The sequence below is a fragment of the Trachurus japonicus genome, chromosome 13 (assembly GCF_045865225.1).
Source record: "Trachurus japonicus isolate A0001 chromosome 13, Traja_1.0".
In the NCBI taxonomy this organism is placed as follows: domain Eukaryota; kingdom Metazoa; phylum Chordata; class Actinopteri; order Carangiformes; family Carangidae; genus Trachurus; species Trachurus japonicus.
The window spans coordinates 32,839,349-32,865,537 of NC_140919.1; the positions used below are offsets into that span (position 1 = coordinate 32,839,349).

A 26,189-nucleotide genomic window follows, 5' to 3' on the forward strand; every position below is an offset into this window, starting at 1 on the left:
TAGGTGAATGTGTTTGTCAGCACTTATCTCAGTATGCTGGCTGGAAGCTTCAGTCAAGGCTCCCCACTAATCTTACCGACAAGCAGTGTCATCCTCCAGTGAGTAATATCTTGGGCGGGAGAAGAGGGCGCACTGTACAAAATATCTCCTCTCATCCTGTCCTTGCCCTGCCACCTCCGCCGCTATGATGCCAGCTGTTTGTGCTGTCACGTATCTGCGTCCGGCTGTTTCTTTTCTTTTTCTTTTTTCATTTGTTGTTGTTAGTCTTTCTCAGGTTTGAACGCACACATGTAGACCCTTGCTAATGGTTGCTGGCATAGCCCCCCCACCCTTCTGTCAATGTACGGCAATCTGCTTTACAAAGTAACTGTGTGGGTGTCTCTTTTTTGTTTTTTATTTTGGCAAAGACTTCCGATCTCAACCCTTTTGGCTGTTTCACGGTGCAAGTTGCAACCTGAATCCCCTTCCCTTTAAGTTCCAAGGTGTTGAATCAGTGCCAGCTGAAGGAGCTGCGAAATTTGCCATGCTTTGCCCCCTGCCTGCTGCTCCTTCATTCAAATCAACCCACTCCTCTGATATTTGGGGAGCCAGATAAATAAATAAATAAATAAAAGACAAGAGGCAAATGCAGATGAATATTTTTTTTTCCAGATATGGGGTTCTTTCTAGCCTCCAGCCGGATTGACAGATGTAGTACTTGCCAACAGAGAGGTGTAAATGTAAAAATATATAAATATTAATAAGCGAGCGAGCAAAACGGCAGAGTTTGGGGCCTGCTGCAACTCCGCGGGAGGTGAGATGTTTTCAGTGGAAGATGAGTTGAGTGTTTCAGGGGGATTGAAAGGCAATTACCTCGCGTCTGTCGACTGATTCAGGCCCGAGTGCCTACGGGCTCTCGGAGGTGGAGAGTTCAGGTTCAGCAAATGCGCAGACCCACTTAATGATACACTCATATCAAATGCGCCTCACATAGATTAACAGAGAAAAATGGTTATGTTGTGGTTCTAATAAAAAAATGTTTAAAAAGCTTGCTCTTGGCTTATGATCGCTGACATAGTGTAGCGTAGCTCATGGAGATGCCTGCAGGCGACCAGTAGATAACATGCTCATACGATAATGGAGCTATAGGCAACCCCTCCACTGAGGGGATGGATGTTTCAGTTGAGTGTCTGCTTTAACCACGGGAGGTTGACCTTGATGCCAGTGGCCTTGTAGATAGGATTAGATAGTGTACTAAAGTCTATTTGAATTTGTCCCTCCACTCATTTACTTAGTAAATGTATCTGCTCAGAGTCTTAGTATTAGCAAGCCCTGAACCAACACACGGGGCATAATCCTTTGACCAGTGTTGTATCCTCTGTTTGTTTGCTTGTAGCTGTTTGTAACCCAGTGTTTGTCCTGTCCTCAACAAGTGTGTGTGCATGTTGTTTTTTATTTGCCACAGCGTGTGTGGCTTCTCAGTTTTTGTCATTTTGGTGTATTCTACTCTGCTTGTATTTATTTACTGTAGATTGCAGCGTAGGGATGCATTTACTGTGACGCGCGGTGTAGTATTGTATTAGATTAGACAGCACGGTGCGAGCACAGTAATGATGCACCTAACCAGTGTTTCTTTTGTCACTGTTCTGTTTCAGAGAAAATTGATTCTGACAAAATCCCATGGGTGCTATCAGCACTGAATGGAAAGGAGCAATTAAATCCAATGTGATCTTGAAAACAACAGGCAGTATATGGTCTAAACCAGGCTATGATTTTAAACAGCGGGGCTGCTATTTGTAATGCAAATACACAGAGCTTAGTGGTGGTGGCTGTTATGCCCACTCTGGCCAGGCCAGGGGGTCTGCCACTCCGAAGCTGGCTAATTAGCTTAGCTCTTTAGATTAAAGGGCAGCCCGGCATGAGAGAGAGAGAGAAAACCTTTACTTCTACCTATTCTATATTCTCTCCTAACACCCCTGTGTAAAGGTTTCATTTGAATTCAAGTCACACCAGAGTCCCACTCTGTACCCCTGTGCATTCCCAAGATAATTGGGTTGAAAGCTTCCTCCATTCCACCGCCTGGCTCTCCCTCGGTCTAAAAAAAATAAATAAGAAGACATTGGCTGCGCGGCTTTCTGTAGAGAGGGTTAGAAGAGTGAATGAAGAGATGAGAGAAGCCTGGAGCGCAGGGACGAGTTATCCCCTCTTATAATCCCGGCCATCCCTGCCATTGTCCCCTGTGCCACGTGGAATTTACATAAGGACCTGTGGTGCTGCCCTTAATTTAGCCCTCCTCAAGCATCTTCAAACATCATCCAACAAACTCAGTCCGTTTTATCCAGCGGGGGAATCACGTGTCCCTCGTCTCTGCACAGATGGACACACCGCTGAAGCTCAAATTCCTAAAGTGCTGCTCCACGGATTAGATTTGTACTGTAGATCAAATGGTGAAAGATCTGTTTGAGTACACACAGCGGGAGAGCCAGCGTGACCCCCAGTTTGTACTTTTAAACCGCTTTTTTAATTGCATTAGGAATTTTTGTAGGTTCACTCATTAGTATGGAAGTTGTATCATGCCCTGAGTACACCTCTTAACGGAGGATTTAATTTCTCAGAGATAGTTTTCAATGTTGGTGTTAGCGCCCTTGCATTTCTGTGCTTGCGTGTATGTGTTTGTGTGTGACATCATTTTCCGTTGTTTGATAATGAGCTGGTTTTGTGTGTCGCTGAGCACTAGGCAGGCTGAGAGGCTATCTGTGTGATGAAAGGCCTACCTGAGGGTGATAAGATACAAGGCCACAGTTGTTCATCAGACCACCCACTGTTTTTTTTGTGTGTGTTTTAGCGCATATCTGCTCGTGTGTAAGTCTGAGTGTGTGTACATGCTAGTGGAGTGAAGCGGTGTTGCACCCCCGTGAGCCCTCACATGTGAATGACACGAGGCTTCAGGGCATTCTGTCTTCTGTTTGTTCTGCTCCCTCCACAGGGACCTCCATTAGCTCCAATTAGCTTTCACTTGTGCTTGCCTAGTCAGATGAAGCTTCGCATCCCATTTAAATAGCCACAATGAATGTTACATGAAGTCACGCTGCGTCGGATCCGCACAACATACTATACGTTTGAATAATAGTGGACTTAACCATATATGCATTTCAATTAAAAAAAACATTAACCTTCGCCTTCTTTTCTCTCCTTAGTGCTGCGAGATGACTTCAGACAAAACCCCACAGATGTGGTCGTGGCAGCAGGAGAGCCCGCAATCCTTGAGTGTGTACCTCCCAGAGGCCATCCTGAACCCACCATCTACTGGAAGAAGGACACAGTGCGAATCGATGACAAGGATGACAGGATCACTGTGAGTATCATTACCATCTGGTTTAATAACCCAACCGAATAGGAAGCACATTTGTCAATGTCTGCCGTGTATACAATGGAAAATGTTGTTTTTTTTGTTTTTTTTCTTTAGATTCGGGGAGGGAAGCTAATGATCTCCAACACAAGAAAGAGTGACGCTGGCATGTACATCTGCGTGGGCACCAACATGGTTGGAGAGAGGGAGAGCGAGACGGCACAAGTTACAGTGTTTGGTAAGTTTTGTTCCCTCCAGTTCTCCTCAAATGTTTGTTTCTCTTGACTGATGTAACAGCCATTTCAATACATGTTACCTCATATTCTCAGGCACTGAGTAATTGCAACGTGCCTTAAACAGGATAGTTGAGAGAGGCAGGAAATGGGAGGGAGAGAGGGGGGGAATGACATGCAGGATAGGGCCGCTCAGTGCGGGATTTGAACCGGGGTCGCAGTGAGGACTAATAGCCTGAACACATGGGGCGGGTGCTCTACTTAGAAATGTCTTTGTAACACTTTCCAGACCAGTAGGTGTCAATTATTCGTTTTTTCATCTGTTCTTGAATTTCTTTCACCCCATGCAAAAAAAAATCATTATCACAGTTAGTTCATGATTGGGGCGGGGGGGTGTTATGTGAACAAGTGGAAAATGTTCACATTTTTGACAAAAAACTATGCATCACTTTGGACCCCTCCATACATAATTACATCAAAATGACCCACAATTATATAAAGTAGACTTAGACTTTTTATTATTTATTTGCCCCCTTCCGGATGTCTTACTTTCTTGCAGATTTGTCACAATTAACAATTGTTTTTTTTATTGTATGGCAGCCATCTAGGGAAGGTTTTCACCACTGTTCTAAGCTTAGTGTTCTCCTTTAGTTGATAAAGGTTCCTCTCACCGTGGTTCACTGGCGTCCCAAAGCTTTAGAAATATCTTTGTAACACTTTCCAGACCGGTACAGTAGGTGTCAATTATTAGTTTTTTCATCTGTTTTTTTTATAGTATTTTGGCAGGATTTTGGGGGATGTGTGAAAGTTATGGATGTGTGTGCAAAAGACGCTATATCTGACCCAATATCTAACCAAGGCGCCTGTCATCTTTCTGCGTTCCGCCGATACATCAATTTCCCGCGTGTCATTTCTAAATAAAAGCTGACCGATATGTTTATCATGCTATTTAGGCCCTGTGGCTTCTTCTATTTTTTTCTCACAGAAATTTTTACCGAGGTCCGGACCTCGGTGACCTCATAGCTGGCTACAGCCATGCTGAAGGATTAATATTTGGTCCCGTATTAATAAATACTTGAACTATCCCTTTAAGGAATTCTGACGCTAGTATACTACAATGTAATAACTATTACATTACCTAAACTGGCCCACCTTTTTGCCTGAACACAAACTTAGTTTAATTTTTAAGTAACATTTCATAACTAACCTAATTTAGAGCATTGTTTTGTACAACCTCTTCCAACCTGCACCAAGTACAAAAGCTCCTATCTGCAAAATGATCCAGGAAAAGTAGGGAAAAACCTCCTATCTGCACTTTGTGAGGCACCAGTACTGGTCGGTATTGTTAACATGTATTAATAGTAATATAGTCCAAAAACAGTGTATCATGCATTGGATACCATTGACAAATAGCATTCTGCAAGAAAATAATACGTTTTTTTAAAGTTTTCTCAAAAAAGTAATTTTTGCAGATAGGAGGTTTTGCATTTCGGCCATCAATATGATATAGACATACAGTACTGTACACTGACACCATCAAATGATCTATTTCTGTTCTCTGTGCCCTTCCTGCAGAGCGACCAACTTTCCTTCGGAGGCCGATCAACCAGGTGGTCCTGGAAGAGGAGACAGTGGAGTTTCACTGCCAGGTACAAGGAGACCCCCAACCCAATGTACGCTGGAGAAAGGATGATAGTGATGTCCCCCGTGGGAGGTAAGCAATATTTTCTGGAAAAAAAGGCTCTATTTCAGGGGAATAGGACAGTGCTAATATTATTTCTTCTCAGTCAGTTTTGAGTATCTGTTTCCCTGTGCATACCTGTGAGTGTGTGTATGTGGATGTGTGTGTAGTATTGATGTGACAGGCTGCACTTAATGGAAAGGAGCTGATGTCAGTGTGAGTGACTGTCTCAAACTAATGATAACTCACACTGCCAGCTCTCACCTGGCTTGGCTGCCAGGGGGCAATAAATAGCCCCATTAGGCTGTACACAGTGCACATTACGCATTCTGGATAAAATGACTGCAGCGCCGGCCGGGTGCCCCAGAAACCAGCTGCCACAGCCATAACTAGGGTAGACAGTGTCTCATGTCAAGGAAGGGCTCGACATCAAGACAAACAGATATTGAGCTAGACAATTAAAACTGAGTGACAGGTAAGTGGGCAGGCAGGTTGAAAAGTAGACATTAAGAGGAGTTGTAAAAAAAAAAAGAGAGACAAGAGAGAGACAGAATGACAGGAGATACGAAGAGACAGAGTAGAGCAACTGACATGACCCTCAAGTGTCTGTTTACAGGTGCAGCTGTTCAGGTGAAGTCTTGGCACAGACACCTCTGAAACCAGGAGATAATCACTCCCACCTTCACACATTTAACCCCGCTCAGACTGTGAGCCCCTCACTAACACAACACAAGCACATACTCATATTTGCAAAAAAAAAAAAACAGAGACTGGTGTAAGAAAAAGCAATAAAGGTCTATAATTTACAGACACATGCTTGCCTCATTTCAAGCTGTAGGCTCCTGCACCATGCTGTAAAAAGCCACTGATTACATAGTGATACTGTTTCTTGTTAGGTCCTGTGTGTGTCAGCCTGTTGCTTCACCGTGAGTCACCGGACTCGCAGTCAACAGTGTCATTGTCAGGGAGTGGACTTCAAAGAGACCAGCGTTCTGTCCCCAGCCAGCAGTTCAGTCGCACACGGCTTGGATCACGTCATAAAGCATACACTCAGAGGACCTGACATCTCTCAAGGCTAGCTACAGAGCCCAGCGTGGGCGGGTTGTTTGCGCCTGATAAGGATTTGGTTCACTGGGCAGTGGGACATGAGCGCTGTGCCAAAGCAAACACATAAAAGTGTTTCACTCATGTCTTTGATAGGGAGTTGGCTCTGGAAATGAGTTCATTTTGTACACTAATTAACAGATTTATAATGGAGTAGGATGAGTGTCATGTGCCCGCGTCCTTACTAACTGTATCATCCCTTTGAAGTTCAGCCCTTATTTGGATGTGGAAAAAGAAAAACTGAGCACATGAAAAAGATACTGCCAGCATTAAGAAACGATAGATATCGCAGAGGTTCTAATCACATTGGGAAAACTTTTGTTTTCCTCGCTATATTTAATTCACCAGTTTCGCTTTGAAGCAGGCGGCAACGAGGACTGAGATATTCTAATCCTGACATTTTCTGCCGCCTTTGTTGCGTGCCAAAAGGAAGACTCCTCATATTGTTAAGTGACGATCTGTTCCTGCTCTGTCTACTCCTTATCCTCGCTTAATAAACATCAAACATGGCTCCTCTCTGACTGACAGAGGAATTGTTTAAAATCCCACGCAAGAATAGCTTCCAGTTTGATAACTGGCAAGTGCTCTGAAAAGCGAAGAAATAAACACAACCATTGTAGCACAGCCATTGTGTCACCACAGTGTGGGCCTCTGTAGCTGGATCAGTAGTGGTCTTCTCCATATAGGAATGAAAGACAGCTAAAGATCAAGCACTTCTATATGCAGTGGGGGGGTGCTCTTTGTTTGCTCCTTACCCGAAAAGGTTACACTGTCCTTATTATTATGATAAGCTGTAGAAAGAAAGACACTTAGTGAGGCCATTCGCTCTTTGCCATAGAATTGTTTCAACTTGTCTTTGGTTGGTCCCTTTACACACTTCACATACGCCTGTGCCTTTTCTGTGGGTGTTTGTGTGTGTGTAACTTTTTATACCAGGGAGAAGGGAAATGGAGCCTCAGCTGAGTAAACAGGTCTTTAATATGCTCAGTGGCTCCAGCAGCCTCCCAGGCAAACACACACACACACACACACACACACACACACACACACACACACACACACACACACAGGCACATAGACATGAAGCACGCCAGGATGGCACTGGCTTCAGTCTCTGTGGGAGGGAACAGGAGATAGAGACAGCTCAAGAATGATTTCACGTAGCGGACAAAGACAACAAAACTGCCTCTTTTACCTCACTGTAGGTATTTTACCCTTTTCTTTTTGTAAAGATCTAATCACTAAACAAGCTTATCAACCCCAGGACACTCGTCAACAGGCTTTGGTGCTGCAGAGTAGTAAAGTAGGCCAGTTTCTTTTTCTTTTTTTTAACTATATGTTATGAGGAGAAATCCCTGAAGATATCCCCGTGGAACCATTAAAATTAGAGTCTGACACATGTCAAAGTGTCTACTGTGTCTATTTAAATTAAAATGTCAAGGAGCAACAGGTGCACTGTTACTACAGGTGCATTAATTATGATTGGGAATTTAGATATTTCTATGAGAGTTAAGGAAATACTGACTCAATAAAATATAGAGGTTAATTTATTCATCAGACTTACTTACAGCACTGTTATTCATATTTTGTTTCATTTTTAATAGCCATTTTTTCAACTAATGCCAAATTACAGAGCCTGTTTCTTTAAGAGACAAAGATCTCAAGGTGAAATTGAATTCCTCCCAGTAAGGAAAAGATGGGAGTGTGTGAGGTGCCGGTGTTAAATACATGTAGTCAACTACGACATGTGAAATTAGTTATAGGTAGGCCGACTGGCCAAGACAAAATAATTACCTGTAGCTGAAATTAGATCAGCCAATTTTATGAGCTTGCAGGTTCTTGATCTTGTAATGGCTTTTTCCCTTTTTTCTTTATCTTTAATACCTCAGATAAAACTGCATGTTTCTATTAGGTCACAGGCTTTTTCAACTTCTTTCATTGTCATGCGCAGAATTCCTGAAATAAAAATGCAAAGTGTCTCGAAGGACAGGACCTAAATTATGAACGGGCCAATGAGTGTGCTGAACAACAGTTGGTAATTGGGGCTTTAATTATTGCCATGGTAGGAGGAGAAAAATCACATGTATGCGCTCCGGGCGGGATTAAAATCACTGACCAGCACATGTAATATTTAAATCACCCAACCCCCCCTCCCCTTAGAGAAATAAATCCAGCACAAAAAGGCTTCATTCTTTTTACCAATATACATACGATTAGACTCAGATGTGGAGTTGTGTGCCTTCCCTGGGGAAAACCTCTGGCATGTGTCTCCGCTCAGCTGGAGAGCAGCGAGGACTCAGACAGACTTAGAGCAGATATTCTACCAAGTCTTTCCATAATGTGGCTAACAATCAAGTCCTCCATATGTAGTTGTGATTACTCGGTTCTTACCAAATTATCAAAGTGTCACATCATTATCAGTGTCAGATTAATATCCGTCTGTTAAGCATTTCTTCAGAGTCTTGGGGAAGTGACACAATAGCTGTTCCCACATCAGAGAGAAAGAGAGGCTCGTCTCTGAATAGAAGAAGGTTCTGCCACAGTCTATACAGAGAAAGGACTGTAGGCAATGTGTGTGATTTCCTATTGCCTATACCAAGTGTGTGTAGCCCAAGTCTTTCTTTCCTTTGCCTTCCCTCTCCCTCCTCATTTGTTCTGGACCCTTGTGCCCTCTCCTGTGCTTATCAGAGCCCCTTTGGTCTTGCAGACCATCTGTATTCTGCCCCCCCACCCCCTTTTTCCCTCGTCCCTGTTGACCTCCACAGCACAGCCCCTGCAACATTCAGCAGAAAAGCTTCTCTTTCTCACTCAATCCCTTTGTGGCGTGCGTATATGTGTGTGTGTAAGTGTGTTTGTGTGTGAGAGAGGTGTGTGGGTCATTCTATTTGAGAGAGCTGTTAAAGCTAGTGTGACAGCAGCGCCTTTGTTATGCTGACCATCCAGTTTCAGTGATTTCTCACCTCCGCAACTCAGCAGAATGAAAAGACGGCAGGCTACGGTTCCTGTCTCCATTACTTCCCTTGATATATAAGTGGATACATCTGGTATTTATGAGAGCGCATGTGAAAGGTGGCTGCCTAGAGGAGCGGCTGCTGCTGATGATTAGGCGTATATTTTATCTTTAGGGTTTATTGACATTGGGGGTATCAATAACGGTACAATATTGTACTGTACAGACATATGGAAAATATGATTCAGCATTAATTAGAGATGTGCAATCGATAATTTATTATGTATCAGGGCTTTTCATTCACCTTCATGGAATAATATAGAAACAGTCCTCTTCTTGCCTCACTGCCGAGAAAGCTCCATTGCAAACTGTACACTATAGTTCTTACTTTCTCAGTGCTTTTTGTGTTTGTGCATCCTTTGTTCTTCTAACACACATACACACAAACGCACTGAGAGAGAAACTATGCTTCCAGGAATCAGTCAGTGAGCCGTGCTTTGCCTTGTCTTTTTTTTTTTCCCGCTCAATCTGCAGCATTTTCCAGCGCAACGGTTCCATCTGCTCCAAACCACTTTGACTAAGTAAAGACTGCGCTGCTGCCACTGTTGCTGTGGTGATGAGTAAGGAGACAAGACAAATTTAGGATCAATCCGCTGCCCGCAACCCCCTCCCCTTTTCCCCAGCCACAGCCACAGGGTTGAAAATCTCGCCACACTGATCTTTGATTAATGTTGGATAAGGTGACGAATGTCAGTCAGACTGTTTGGAAGACCCCTGACCCTGCTGAAGCCACGAGGTGTGCCAAGAAGGAGTGTAGCTCTGGCTAAGGGCCTTACAGAAGGAAGATGAGAAGCAATAGCGGTTAATTGATTCCCTCTCATGGGTGACAAGGCCCCGGACAGGTAGACTCCAGCTCCTTTGATCAGGTTGAGGTAAAGTAGCAGTCAGATGGTGTAAAACTGGATCAGACTGTCAGAAATAAATGGAGCAGAGAGAGGGACTTTGTGTCAGAGCAGTCAGCCTTCGAGACCAGACTGGTATTAGTCCTTTACTGTATCTCCAGTTGAGACTCACAAGTTGGTGCACACACCCATTCAGGCTCCTGCCAGTCCCATTCACATGTACACAGAGGAGAGGCAGATAAGATCCTCTCAGGTTTAGTCATTTTGCGGATAAGTGTACACACACACACACACACAACCGAGAGATAAGATTCTCTTATGGTGAGTACATTGGCACAGGTCTGAAGGTGGAACACGGGTGACTGTGTTCCTGATGGACAGTTTAAAGGCAAATCCTTTAAGATGATCTGTGAGATGTAATGCTTTTAAAGTGTGTCCAATAAAGTTTTCATCTCACTTACAGCCTGCTACGTGTAGCGAACACATCAAGTTGACAAGCCAAAAAAAAAAAAAAAAGCTCTTTTGTCTTGGCATTTGCTTACATTCCCATCACTCCTCATCCCCCTGCTTTAGTGAATGACTCTGCACATGTGTGGATGTGTTGGATGATTGTATACTTTGTTCTTTGTGCGAGCATGTGCGTCTGTGTGTACAGTGTGCCTTTTCTGTTTGAAAAGGAGGGAGAGTCCAGCAGGGTGAACTTGGCTCTTCTATCCTTTCCACAGCCCTTCTACATGTGCAATTACATTCCTCCTCTAATAGAGAACAGAGCTCTGCCCCAATCCAGTCGCAATAAAGAGCTACTGTTCCCTTGCTGTGTGTACTTCCATGTGTGTGTGGCCACAACTACTTCTTATCCCTGAGTATTTCCACTCATCTTGTCATCCAGGCTGATTCCATATAGGAAGTTGATTACAGATTGACTGGGCTCATGTTTCCCTCTAATAAGTCATGGACCAGCCTGAGGTTCTGTTTTGAGAGATTGATGGAGACGGGGCCAAGAACAATAAGCATGTTGTCCAGTATGTCTGTATTATGTGGGTTCTCCGCGGTGCAGGCGCTCGATCAGGCTGTGGGAACCTCTAGGAGCTGTCGAACCGTTCACGTTTCAATAAGTGATGACAATATCTGCTGCTCTCATGCCTGTTCTTGACATAAAGTGAAGGATCAATCTGCCACCCTCCACCCCCTGGGAATTGTAAAGCTTTGATTATCAGCCCAGAGGATGAATCCCGGATTACAATGAATTTGTGTATATACAGTCATTTCACAGAGAGAATGAATCGTAATGATCTCGGTAAACCCTGGAAAAGTCATTCTCATTAAAACTAATGACATTCCCGTCAACCCTGGAAATACTTTGTCTTTAATGCTAATCAGCAAATGTCAACACTCTAATACACGGAACTAATATGGAAAACCCTATATATCCTTAACATCAGCATGTTAGCATTTAGTTCAAAGCATTGTTGTACACAGGCACAACTTCACAGAACTGTTAGAATAGCAGTTGGTCTTTTTTTAATACAATATTTAAAAGTGGAGACTGCTGTAGATTCTCTGTGCTGATTTTGTACTACATGAAAATTAATCTCTTGATTCTTGAGAATGGAGTGAAAACGCAGGAGGGAAACATTACCATCCTTCTTTAGCAGGTTAGCGTGGGTTGATTGAGAGTACTGGGAACAATTTACATATTCACTCGCTCTCATCATGGTTTGTTATGGAGTCCTGGTGCTTTCCCTAAGCCCCAACTTGTTCCTGTCACTCTTTTGCTCATCATCTCTCACTCCTCTCAGGAGTTCATGTTGTGCCACCCAACCTAGCCGGAGGGCACGGTGTATGAGGATGCTCTATCTGTTAGCTTGTTTGTTTTTCATCTGACAGCGGGCTTGTCCCAAAAGGTGCTGCTTCATTCCTCTGGATGCTACTCACTCAAAGTCAACAATAAATGCTTTATTCACGTCCCCTACCATTACCTGAACTGTACATCCCCTTTCTCTAGAACAAAGCATTCAGTCATGACTCAGTCAAATAATCATTATGGCTCCTTAAGTACATGTGTGGAGAGGTGGAACTGGCAGTCAGAGTTGAGGAATGTGCTTCAATAAAGCTGCCTTTGAATGCTTGCTCAGGAAATGTCATAACAGCAGACAAAAAAAATAAGACATGGATAGACAGGACAGATTAATTTTGCAGCTGCCCGTGGCAAGCAGCCATCAATACACCTGATGGTCAGGCAGAGGGGTCTTTCTGAGGGAAATGGACCATAGCACACTGTTACTCTAAAGTCACTTCAGAAAGTATTGCTGTAAACCATAGTTTATTGCCACGTCTGTCTAATGTATTATTCAGACTAAACACTACAGAAATCCTAAGAATAATACATATTATTATGAATCCTTATGTTTTTCTAAATATCTTAGTTGCAAAAACGCAGTCTAGCATGCTCTATTGTCCTCCAGAAGCTACTAAAAACACATACTGTTGTGCTGAGCTGCTAAATTACAATGAACACGGCCAGTGTACAGTAGTTTGCTCTGAAACCAGCCTATGACTGTGTTTTCCATCTCATGAGGGGATTAGCTCTGTGTTGGGCAGACATCACTGCTCATGGTTCTTTGATGTGTTTTTAAAAGTTGTTTTAAGATTGTTTTGGAGGCAGCATAGAGTACAATAAAAAAAAGATGAAGCCCTTGTGTGAGTTTGATTTTTTTTTTTTTACATGGGCGATTCAGTTGGTACAATCCAAAATAACACTGCGTCAGACTGCAGTCAGTATATACAGTATACTGAAAGGCCAAAAGCCACAGAGACTGCATCAGTTTTACCAATATTGTTTTTTCCCCCCTACAAACTAATAATTTAACATGTTCCATCAACTCATGAAAAATTTACAGTGAGGATTTAAAGGGCCAGCAGAGTGTCAAGCTGAAATGCAGTGGCCCTTTTATCTGCTTATCTCAGCTCTGTTCTCCGTGTCTGTGAGTGACAGACGGTGGACAGCAGACAGGTTGTCAGGCTGACAGACCACCGTCACACAGCCCCGCCACCCCTGCCACTGCACTGCTTATACACTGCCAGGACAGCACCCTGTTCAATTACAGACTGGAAAAACAAACCAGAGCAACAACACCAACGCACACACACACACTGTCAACTGCCATGCAATTCATACAGGTCCACACAAACACACAGAACCAACTGCAAACACACAGAAGCACAAACATTTCGCCTCTACAGCAGAACAGAATCAGAGACAACTTTGCCTCAGTATAGATGCTGTATTGAGTCAGTCAGTTAAAAATGCCTCGTGATAACAAGGCGTACAGTAGGTCTGTATAGACTCATTGCAAGCGTACATTTGTGCGCATATTGTAGCTGCACAAAGGCGGCAGTTTTGCACATGCTCACACAAGCAAACCTCTGAATATGGTTTAAACAAATATATATACACAGAGAGAGGGGGAGAGAGAAACATCTCATGAATATTGAACGAGTTTTGTGGGTTCCAACTGGATGCACACCTCTCTGTGTGCTGTGTCTCATTGTTGAATAATTGATCCTCCTCGTTGCAATCTCCATTTGTCAGAATGAGCGGTTGTACTTCTGTCTACCTCTCCAAGAAGAAATACACTTTTCACGGCTACTGCCAGACAATTCAGCGGGTTCACGGCTGAAATACTGAAGCACGTCTTATTTGTTCGTAGGATTAATTTTTTTTTTTATCTGAATTTGTTATATTTTGCATTTGAAGCTGAATGGGACACAATGAACTTGTGTCTCATGATATTTTGTCTTTGTTTACAGGTTTGAGATCAAGTATGACAAGGACGACTACGTGCTGAGAGTGAAGAAGGCGTCCGTAAACGACGAGGGCATGTTCACCTGTGTGGCGGAGAACCGCGTGGGAAAGCTGGAGGCCTCCGCCACGCTCACAGTCAGAGGTACACAACACCTGTGCTCGTTGTTATTTTTTCTCCCATTAGCTCGCACATAACAACACTTAGAGAAGCCACGGACCATTGAGGTTATTATGGTCATAAACCCATATGAAATTTAGATTGGCAATGTACTCCATAGGGTCTCCTTTACACAAATGGAAATCCAGAGTGCTGACTCCCACAGCCAAGAGAGATGTAGCCAGTCTATGAATCTGCTTAATTATTTACATTTCCAAGTGCAGCATCGACACACTCTGCGCCCCCGCCCATCCCCCCCCACCGCGTCGAGGTGGTCTGCTAGCCACGCTAACCCTCCACGCTGTAACCACAAAGTCAGCAAAGCCATTTCACAGATTACTGGTGCACACTGCCAGTCCAACACCTGGGGTTTGCAAGGTTAATAAAAACATCCTAGCCATAATTCCCCCTCGTCTCTCTCACCACTCTTCTTCCCATTAAACCCAAGTGTTTCAGGTCCCAGTGGAACGCTTTGGAGCGACACAAGGGGCCACAAGGAGATAAAACAAAGTCTGGCTTGATTTCCCATTTATACCGCCTTTTGGAAGCTGTTTTTTTAAAGTAGCATTTTTGTGTTTTTTTTACTTGACAGTGAAGACACGTACAGTAACAAAGTAACTCTTGCAGTCCATTGTGTTTTGAAGAACCCCTACCTGCATCAGCCCCTCTGGACAGAGCGTGGGGGTTTCAGAAGCTCCAGTCTGTGGATGTTACCCCCATGCTGTCTTCACACAGGCTTTGAAATCTTTTTTGCTCCCTTTTTTCCTCTCGCTCTCCTGCTCTATCCATCAATACTACTTATAAACACGTCCTCGCTTTGCTATTACAAACACACGCCACCTGTAGAATTGCAGATTTCATTAATGCGAGCAGCGAAGATCCAGTAGTTTATATGTTTCTGCAGAGCTGAAGTGTCTGCCTCCCACAGAGAATTGAATGCAATTGAACACTGGTGACCACCAGTGGACGCACATTCCTCCAAGTCCAAGAGAGAGACTTGAGTGTGTCAAAAAAAGTTTTAAAAATCACTTTCCAGTGGACAAAAGCTACTGGATCCTCTCTGTCATGTTTCCCTGTTCCAGACATGTGTTGGCCCCAACACAACATATCATTCGTTCTGACTTTGATTTCTTTTTGTCTTATTTTATTTATGTTTGTTCTGTTCTTCTTCTCTCATTTTGTGTGTTTGTGTGTCTGTGTCCTTATTTGTTTCTTTTGTGTATCCACTCTTCCATTATTGTGTCTCCAGCTCGCCCTGTCGGTAAGTACCCATCCCTCTGATTTGATCCCATCCTGCATGCCCTCTCCATACACACAACTGCACCCGACTGCTTGACAATCAATTACCATTGCTTTAAATGACCGTATTTTATTAACACAGGTGTAACATCACATTGTCTTCCCTTTAGAACAACTGTTTGCAAATTGTGTGTATAGTTCTTTAGAGACTCATATTTCTACCTGGATCACTAACACAGTAAAACACTATTACACAAGGTCTGTCTGTTGATTTGTGCTCAGTATTCATGTTATATAGAAATTAAACCAGACACTGCTTTAATTGATGTAACTGTGATCAGTCTTAACACAATTTAATCATGTCAAAGCTTCTTATTTCTTCAATTAAAAGAGAATCAGTTTACATATCTTTGAATATCACAATATAAACAGAAGGCACAAAATCTGGCAATTTTTTTGTAGGTTTGTATTTTTTTTATTTTGTATTCTTTATCAGCAGCTGATGGAACTGGTGCATTCAACATGTTATAGCACAGATTTATCAAGTGAAGTGACGCAGACTGCAGGCTCTTTAGACTCTAAACCATGTCCTTTATAATGAGTGAGTAGGCTGGCAGTCTGATAGTCTCAGACATTGTCATCTCATATGGTCTGGGACGTGTTTAACTTGCAAGTCTTGAGGCCATCTGTCGATTTTTGGAAGACAAAACTGAGATCTGTTTGTTTTGGAGAAGCTTCTATCTCTCTGAGCCCCTCAACACTGAGCGGGCAATCTGATTGTATTTCCCTATAGATAGAGAAAAGGTCAGGGCAAAACCTCATTTGATACACTTAAGATAATATACTGTCAGAGGAGGTGAGTGACAGTGGGTATGAGGAGAGAACGGTGTGATTTTTAAGAGGAGAACCAAAGTGAATGTGCAACAATAAACATAAGGCAAGACAAAGAAGGGAGAAGCAAAGAATGGCAGAGGAGTTTGTCGAGACAGGCTTGACTGGCAGAAAAACCCAGACACTGCCTCAGTGGCAGGACTTTGGTTGCCAAAACAGCAGTGGCTGTTCTCTGATTGTCAAACTGTCAGCTTCCGAGAAGATGGAGGAAATTACACATTCAACCCTGCCTGTGGGAAGAGACAGTAATTGCTGTCGACTTTTGAATAAAATATGATTGAACGTGTGAGGAAGGAATACTTCTGAGTTTGTGTGTCTGGGTGCACTGAATGGACGTCTTTCTCTCTGTCCATTTGTTCTTTTCACCCTGACTGCTGTTTAATGCTGAGCCCTCTCCAACCCAGGCAGATGTGACTTGTCATGAATTAAATATGGGCGCCTCATCACGTGTTTCCTTAGCAAGGGACAGGAAGGAGCCTCTCACATGTCATTAAAGGTCTCTGAATCAAAACAGGACCAGTGTGAGTTTGCCCTGAGCCAAGCTGTGAAACTGTCGCACGCTGGCTTCCTCTTGATTTGTTTGAGTTTTTGATCTATGCTTCTCTGTGAGCCTCCCTCTCCTTTTTGTAGGTCCATCCCCTTCATACGGCATTTCCCGAGAGTGTTTTATTCATTTTTAAATGTAATTTAAAAGATAGAAAGGAAGATTAAAGGTACCGTAGTGCCATGAGTATAGAATCAGCCCAAGATTAATCTCAGGCCACCGGGAAAAGATCACCATGCGTAAACAGAAAGTTAGATAAAGGAATAAAAGAGATATATTGCTGTATTAACCACATGACCACATCACATACTTAAGCAGCACCACTGATTGATTGATTTGACCCTTTAATCCAGGGATCAAACAGTCCAGTACAATAGACACATCTTTAGTTCATTACTAAAAAAAAAAGACCATCTCCAACAAAAATAACAAGTTACTTGCTACAATGAAGATGATTCACAAATAATTTTCTTTCTTTTATTAGATTTGGTTAAATCTAGCAGAACAGCACTTTGTCTTGTTTGTTTTGACATCCAGCCACAAACAATCATCCATACAAGCAAAGACCAATAACCTCAGAAAACCTCAGGAACATTCACATGACATTGTTATGTCTGACAGTACAGAGTACCATAAATACCGAAGTATGAGAATAGAAGAAAAATACTGATGAAGAGGGTGTGAGAAAGGACAGTGCTGAGCAGCATGCACTGAAAGAAAGGGTGCACTCTGTTAGGTGTTGGACCATATTTTTGGTCAGTAGTTAGTAGTGCCATGTGTGGGATGAAACAGAGCAGAGGAAGAGAAGGGAGGGAACAGAGACCTTGCCAGAACATGATTTAGGAGCTCTGTATCAGGCCCAGCATTGTGAGAGCCACAAGATATCCAAGCTGCAGAAGGCCAAACGGGAAGGCAGTAAATCTGTAGCCATCTGTACCATTCCCAACTGTGTGTATCTTTGACAAATACACATCCCCGAAAAGGGATTACATGGAGAGACCAGCCAAATGGGAAGAGTTTGGCCTTACTAGAACCAGCTGGCTTGTCAGTGGAAGGACTTACAAAGAAGTCTAAATAAACAGAAAGAGTGCAAGATGCAGCGTTGCAACAATTCAGATTTTTATTTTTATTTTTTTGTCGTAAAATTTTTACAACAATCTGAAGAAATTAAAATAGCTTCAACCACCCATAATCTGCACCTACTTATGGTTATGGTGGCAGCTTTTTCTGTTTTTGTCAGGAAATGACCTCAGGTCAAAGTTCAGACTTGTTCAGAGGTTTAGGTCTGCAGCTGCAAATGTAGTAAAACCCTGTAGTTCCACTTACAATTTGGACATGGCTAATTATAGGTACACAGATGGATGCTTCACCATCTATATAAAACATGGTACTTTATGTTGATTTGGGATGAGAGTTTGCTACGGGTAATGAAACACCCTGTCTTCCATTATTATCCCAACTATGAAACTCTGATTCATCATCATGATAAATGAACAAGTGGCGATGTGAGGACAGTGTGCTGTGAAGTCACGCCCCCCTCCCACCTAACTCACCACCAGGGATTGGTCAGGGACAGAAGAGAGGCGACAGCGTACACCAAAAGCGCTTGTATCTAATCTCCACATGCCTCTCTCCTTTTTATTGAACTGCATCTGTCAAGTTGTCAGTCAGAAATGTCTCACTCTCTCCAGACTGCGAGTGTGTGACAACTGGTCTCGCTCCTGGTGGAGTCGTGAATATTGACTGAGAAAGCTTCACACCATGATTTCAAAGTTTGATAGCTTTTCAAGGCTCCTCTCTTTGTGATGGGAAGGTGTTGGCTTGAAGTGTGGCAAACACAGAAGTAGTCATTTCTGTCTCACGCTCCCTTTTGATGCAGCTTTGATCACGTGCCGAACCGCTACAGCTCTCAGCTTTTCTCTGAGATGCAATATGATGCAGACTAAATCTCACATATGGAAAGTCAGACATGATTAATCCTGTATGTCTCTACCTGTTCGTAGTGTTGGATGTTTTTCCGGGGCATGGGTGTTGTCTCCAATCTTAATGCCATTGTGACCGAGGCGCTACCTCGTGTGAATGCCTATGTGGCTGTCATTCATTCAGCCTCAGCCTCACCTGGATGAATGGCCAACCTGGTTACCATGGAAATGATGGTCATTGGTGTTCTCCCCTCTGTTCAGAGCCATTAGAGAGCAAAAGACGGATATGACGCTGCATGGAAGCTCTGTACAGCACTCCCATTTTGATTTGACCATGTGGTATATTGCTTGTTTTTTGCTTGAAATCCCCAAGCCCTGATAATCTCCAGCCCTGATGTTTGGCCTCACTGTGTACCACTGCTCTAGTAACATCAAGTGTTTTTACCCCTTAACTTTAGCCGCACCCCAGTTTGTCATCCGTCCAAGGGACCAAATTGTGGCTCAGGGCCGCACTGCCACCTTCCCGTGCGAAACCAAAGGAAACCCTCAGCCTGCGGTCTTCTGGCAGAAGGAGGGAAGTCAGGTAAGAAAACCTGACGAACAGTGAAAAGTTTATTTTTCTTTCTTTTTTTTGTGCTTTCACATTATTTCATACACATGAAAACATATTGCTCTCCTAGCCGGCAGGTTTCATCATTTGTTGTTGCTTCTAGTGTTATCAACACTCTGCACTTTGTCTGGATTCCTTTGACTGTGTGTACAATGGCTTCAGTGCTCATGATTCTATTGCCCCTGTGCATGGACACACTCACACACACATTCACACAGCACTTCAAACTACACTCTCTGTCATCAGTATACTTACTACACACACACAGATACACCTTTGTTCCTAGGGCCCGCCAAACGACAGTGTGTCTGGCAAAGTGCTAATCGGTTTCCCGTGACCCTGCACTGATAAGAACGATCCTATCCCTCACTCATGCAGATAACCCATTCAAATACATGGGTGTCCTCACAACACTCGACAGCAGTGCCAATTAGGAGCCTGTTGGAGCTTGTAGATGGGCCAGAGATATGATTCAGCTCTGGCTAAGGTTCAAACACACACACACACACACACACACACACACACACACACACACACACACACACACACACACACAGCCTGCAGGCTAACAATTGCAGCAAAGTTCTCTGAAAAGACTGAACACTAGTTAGACATATGCTTACATGTTCACACAAACAATCCGAGTAATACTCATTCACTTATCAATGCGTGACCCAGAGCGTATGACTCAGTAATAGTGAGTAACGTTGTGAACCTGCTCAGATTTATATCCAGTGTGTTGTCTCACATTATCCTTTTGAAACAAATGCACTACAAACACTTCTGTACAAGCAGCTACACGCCCTCTTCATCTCTGTACTTGTTCCTGTCCTTGTGTTTATTGATGCCCTCTCCACCTCACCCGCACTGACGTATACAGAGTGTGAAGGCATTTGTTGAAAGAACAAATTAAAGCTAATTAAGTACAGTAATTAAATGACAGAACAGGCTTTTTCTCACTCTTGAGTATAATGGACTGTGCATCTCTAATGTGCTGGATATGCGTAGAGCCTCATTTATTTTTTTAAAAACAACATAATTTGTTGAATTAAAGTGATTAGGTGTAATTAAATCCAGCTAATTTGTTTGCTGGTTACCTTTGGGAGGATCATAAGGAAAAAGCAATGCAAAAAAGAAAAGCCCCTGGATTAGTTGACAGAATAGTTAAACACAAAGAGGTAGAGGTGATGTTTTCTCAGTGTCATCAGTCCTCTGATCCTGCGTATTTACTCTGAAATATGTGCAGCTGATAATCCTTCGCTCTTTACGGAGGGCAAGTTTATTTATAAAGTAGATTTCAAACATAAAGGCTATTCACACTGCTTACAGTAATATAATGTGTTGAGGCGTTACAAAAAGAAAGAAATGCAGCATAAAAACTTTAAAGGCAAAATAGACTAGGGACAGTTCTGAAGAAATGGTTTAGCAAACTGTAGATATTCTAAAGATAAACTGTATGATATCCAGTACAAGTTCAACTTGTGTGTGGTGGTCTCTGTGGGTAAATGAGCAGCTCAAAACCACTGGAACTGAGGCAGAAAGGAAAGTAGTCATGAAGCCAACAAGAGCAAAACTAGCCTTCATAAGACAGTGGAGCCTCTGGCTTGGCCCGAGACTCAGTATGAAACCAAATCATTAGGGCTGGGTAAAAATATCGATTCAGCAATGCATTGCAATTCTTTTCTCTGCAATTCAATATCGATTCAGCGATCTTCTGAATCGATTCAAGCCCCTGGCCAGTGGGGGCGCTGCGAGCAACACCCTCCTGTGATTCGCGCTGTACGGACGGGGGCCGCACTAGACCAAACCATAACAATATGGGAGGGAGTAGCAGCAGCAGAGGGACGCACCGCGCCGTCTTTCGCTTTCAACACGCGCTGCTGTTATGCATGCGTGTTTCTCTGTGGTGTGGATGTGTGTGAGACGATGCGGCCATCGTCCGACGGGGGGGGGGGCGGCGGCGGCGGCGGCGGCGGCGGCGAATATCGCTACTTTTTTTTTTTTATTGACAGTCAGTCAGAAATCACAGAACTTAAACATCATTTATTACTCAAAATTACTATGGCTGTTCATAAGGCATGAAACTAAACAAATAATTATTAAAAAAAAAAAAATCTGGTACTCTTATTTGTGTATTTCTGCTTGATACTGAATCGATATCGAAGCATTTCAATCAATATCGAATCGAATCGATATCGAATCGAATCGATATCGAATCGAATCGTGACCTAATGAATCGAAATCGAATCGAATCGTGAGATTCTCAACAATACCCAGCCCTACAAATCATCCAACTGTGTGCATGTTGTGCCGGTTGTGATGTTGGTTAACGAAGTGATGGATGAAATTGTTCATACTTTAGCTGTGATAGTGAAGTCTGATCTGTGTGAGTGTCCGTTTTTGTTGTTGTTGTGTGTGTGTGTAACAGCGTTTTGTCATTTTTCCAGGTTGTCCTGGTTCCATGGTCTCACTAATTAGCTGTTTGTTCCTCTTCTTGCAGAATTTGCTCTTTCCCAACCAACCCCAGCAGCCCAACAGTCGCTTCTCGGTGTCGCCCAGCGGAGACCTCACCATCTCATCTGTGCAGCGGGCAGATGCTGGTTACTATATCTGCCAGGCGCTGACCGTTGCAGGCAGTATCCTCGCCAAGGCTCAACTGGAGGTCACAGATGGTGAGGGGAAACTGACGCGTAACTTCTTCCATGCCAGCACACTACAGCACATGAACATGAACGCCACTGCAAATGTGATGGAGTTGGTGAAAATGTGCATATAAACACAGCTGTATATTCAGTATGCACATTTGATTCTCTCCCACCATCAATTTAGACATTTACCCCTCAAAAAATACATTATTTTATACTGACTTTGAAGCCATCTGATTCTAGTTTGTCATGGTTTAACTTCAACATCTCTCTTGCCTTGTTGAATTTAAATGGGCAATTGGCCTTCAGCACTGCTGAAAGTATTCAATCTAAGTACAAATTATTTTTATTTTTTAATTCCATGTGAAGGAACAAATTCAGCTTTGGCTTGAGAAATACAAGAATGCCCATGACCTTCAGTTGCTGTGTTCCTGCTCTATGGGCTTTGTTTCTTTTCTTTTCTTTTTCTTTTTTTACCTGACACTATTTAATTAGAATTTTCTGGGGCTTTTTTTCCTTTGGAAAGGAAATAAAGCATTGCCCTTGAGTTCCTTCAAGTTTAATGATCAGTTTGGATGAGTGGGCGAGGTGCAAGCATGTGTAGGAGAGAGGCAGCAATAGAGAGAGAGACACGTAAAAGAGCAGGTTGGGGGGGAGGGAGGGGGGTGACATGATTGAGTGAGTGACAGTGGTTTTCAGTGGAATGAATTATGTGGTCCTGCGAGGTGTTGGAGCATCTGATCTGCTCAGCTGCTGTGATGGCAAGATCGACGGCCATCCATATGTCTACTGAAGTACCTGCTAGCAGAGAGATTAAAGGCGCCTCGGGAGCACTTTTTTCAATGTTTTGTCAGATACAGGAACAAAATTGGTATGTCCTTCAAATGCCTGGAATAATGCAACAACACATTTTACAACCATATAATCAACATTTAACCCTTTTATTCCAGTGTATGTTTTTTGCATTTAAATCTGTGTGGGGGTTTTTTTCTGGTAAAAAAAAAAAGTGTATCAAAAGACATGATAGCGAAATGGGTGTTGGGCACGTCCAAGAGAAAAATAGGGAGAGGAGAAAAGAGTACAGGAGGGCCAGGGAGAGGTCATGGCCACACCTGCTGCAGTCTTTATGTGATTTACTGCCCCGAGCCCTGACAACAGTCTGTGGAGTTCAAGGAGATCTGTAATGAGAAATTCCTGATCCAGAGACCTAAGGCTTCAGTAGAGCCTCGCCTCCTCCCTCTGTCACTCCCACGTGCCTCCACTGCATACATCAGATACATCCACACCAAGTCCCAGGACCAGGCAGTGGGTTCTGCTTGTGCTCTTACATCTGTCAAAGCTGGAATACGGTCTTCACTTAAGAAGAAAGGCATCACAATTATTACTTAAACTGTCCATTAACAAACATGGATTCACATTGTGACTGAGGCAATTTTATCAGAGAAACAAAAGCCTTTGTTCCAGCTTATAATGTTAAATCTTTAAGTAAAAGCGGAGGCAGAGAGAAAATTTCCGGGTGTGATTACGAGATAAGATAACCTCCAGTGCAGTGAGTTCCTGGCTGGTAGCCGGTGCTTTAAATCCTGTCTTGGCTTAGTTTGTGATTTACATGATCTCTTTATATAAACAGAACAGAAGACTAAAAATATTAAGTGAAATACCGGCATTGAAAATGATGTGCTACATTTGGCGAGTAGTTGGTGATATATCAGGTTTCTGCATAGTTTGTCTCTTTCTTTCTTAGCTGACCCAAAGGTAGGGCTGACCATAACACGGCATAAGTGCATTTCTGGAAATCAATTCCTTTTGTCAGATGGAGCTGCGAGAGAGAAAATAGGGGTGGAATCGGGGGTGTGATAATGTGTTGAAAGGTTACGGAGGTAGACTTGGTAATTAGCCCCTGCAGGTCTGACATCATTAATCCATAACTTCTAATTAATGTGGTTTCTGTGATGCCAGGGGGACTCCACATTATTCAACTCTAAATATATAAACTGCCTGTGTTGGAGTACCAGCTCTCTCTGAGATCACCTCTGACATACCCACTATTTCATAGAGGGAACCCACAGGCTCTCTGTTTTTTTGGCACATTATAACAAATGAATTTGCTCATGTAAATGGAATTTGCCACAGCGTTTGCACGAATATAGAACAAAATATCACAGGGTTGTCCTCTCTGATTATTTGATATTAAGATTTAGATGCTGTTCACCCTTCACACTGTTTACACCTCAGTTGCTCATAGGATTTGAGTTTCACCTTTTATTGTGCCCCACGCTGCACATAATGAAGTATTTATCTAGACCACACTGAGTCAATAGGCAAGAGTCTCACCGCCAAACTGTACCACAGAGTCTAGAGTAGTGTATAAAAATAAGGCTACCCGGGCAGTAACTGGAAACTGCTTAGCATCCCTCTGCCACATCAAGGAAACAAGAAAACACTACTCAGCTGTTCCTTCCCAGCTTCCTGGAAATACAGGATATGCTCATTGTTCTGTGGTGCAATTACAAGACCTGAAGAGAAAATAGTCCACTTTATGATAGATACCCACATCCACCCCCAGTACATTTTATGATCATTGCTTTAATACTCAGTTTACTTTATAGTCGGACGATTAATGTGAACACCATCATCCATCTGAACTCCGGAGTGACACGGGTGCGATTGTGATTTTGTCTTTGTTCCGCAGTGCTCACAGACAGACCGCCGCCTATTATTCGCCAAGGCCCGTCCAATCAGACGCTCGGGGTGGACAGTGTGGCTCTGTTGAAGTGCCAGGCATCAGGAGACCCCATCCCCTCCATCAGCTGGTTGAAGGATGGGGTCAGTCTGCTCGGAAAGGACCCCCGCATGTCTCTGCAGGAGCTGGGCAGCCTGCAGATCAAAAGCATTAGGGTAAAGTATTGCATTGGTCTCTAGGTCATTTTTTTTTCTTTTTGCCTCAATTGTTAATTACTGCAGGTTTTTTTTTTTTTTCAAAGTTGTCACTAGCCAGTATGTATCTTAATTTAAGATGCATATCATTTATCAGGCTGTAAATAGATGAATTGGCATTGATTTTTCTTTTTCTTTCAATGATTTAATTGTTTGATAGTATCACTTAGTGGTGCGGCAGCCTCAACTGGGCGCAGCTGTTCAGAGCTGGATGGACTCCAGCTGTTGAAGAGAAACATGCATGCACTTAGAGATCTATACACATGTGTGTGCACATGCACACATTTAGGCTAGATTAAATTTAAAAGGCTCACATCTTCTTTTCCGTACTCGAAAGCCTCAGTGGAATATCTATTACGCTTGACAAAGCTGCCGACCACTGACATGTTATTTAATAAATGGAAGGAAGGCTCGGGGACAAAAACCAACAAACAACCAAAGTTCCTAAGAGGGATGGAGAGTCAAGCCAGCTGTCATCGGTCCAGGGGGTTCCAGCAGACCACCCTAAATTAATTAGCCTGGCTTTGTTGTGGTCGGCAAGACAGTGGAGAAATAAGGAGGAGGGAGTGGAGAAGTGATGGAAGGGTGGCGAGTAGAAAATGGAATTCATTAGGAAATTAGTGTCAGCACTTTGAGGCACTCACATATGACACACAATTTAGCCAGCGCAAGGCCGGCTCGTGATGTCGCCCCATCACTTTTAAGTGTTTCAGCAATAGAAAGATTACATGTATTCAGTCACTGCTCCCGCTCTTAGAATGTGTGAAATGAAACGGTCCTTTCACTAAGTATTCGGGTTGACAGTGGAGTCATTAAGCTGTTTGTGTGTCGGCGCTTCTTTTGATCTATGTATGCATGCGTGTTCTCCCATCAGCTCTCAGACTCTGGGATCTACACATGCGTGGCTACCAGCTCCAGCGGTGAAACATCATGGAGTGCTTTCTTGGAAGTCAAAGGTACAAAATGGTGAAATGATTCCACGGATGTTATGTACAGGGAGAACAAAAACATGCTTTTAAACTTATCAGCTATATCATTTTTTTCCTGTCCCCTTCTTTCCATCCATTCAGAATCCGGTGCAGTGATTGTACCGAAGAGCCATGATGAGAATGAGCTTCCAGGCCCACCATCTAAACCTCAGGTCACCGATGTCACCAAGAACAGTGTGTCCTTGTCCTGGCAGCCTGGGATGGCTGGAGCATCGCCTGTCTCCTCCTTTGTCATTGAAGCTTTCAGGTTTG

General features: G+C 43.2%; 1 protein-coding gene across 20 annotated transcripts in view; it reads left to right on the forward strand.

Moving 5' to 3' along the window:
• robo2 (roundabout, axon guidance receptor, homolog 2 (Drosophila)) overlaps positions 1–26,189 on the forward strand; it is a 274,846-nt gene that overhangs the window by 209,297 nt on the left and 39,360 nt on the right. For 11 of the 20 annotated variants that reach the window (XM_085796044.1, XM_085796039.1, XM_085796027.1 and 8 more), the window contains exons 3-11: positions 3,177–3,334; positions 3,446–3,566; positions 5,137–5,275; positions 14,009–14,145; positions 19,215–19,339; positions 21,867–22,038; positions 24,704–24,909; positions 25,823–25,904; positions 26,019–26,184. In XM_085796044.1, coding sequence (XP_085652170.1) covers positions 3,177–3,334; positions 3,446–3,566; positions 5,137–5,275; positions 14,009–14,145; positions 19,215–19,339; positions 21,867–22,038; positions 24,704–24,909; positions 25,823–25,904; positions 26,019–26,184 — 1,306 coding nt within the window. Of the gene's footprint in view, positions 1–3,176; positions 3,335–3,445; positions 3,567–5,136; positions 5,276–14,008; positions 14,146–15,409; positions 15,422–19,214; positions 19,340–21,866; positions 22,039–24,703; positions 24,910–25,822; positions 25,905–26,018; positions 26,185–26,189 lie in introns of all 20 variants that reach the window. The other 9 variants (XM_085796026.1, XM_085796036.1, XM_085796033.1 and 6 more) reach the window with 1 other exon arrangement.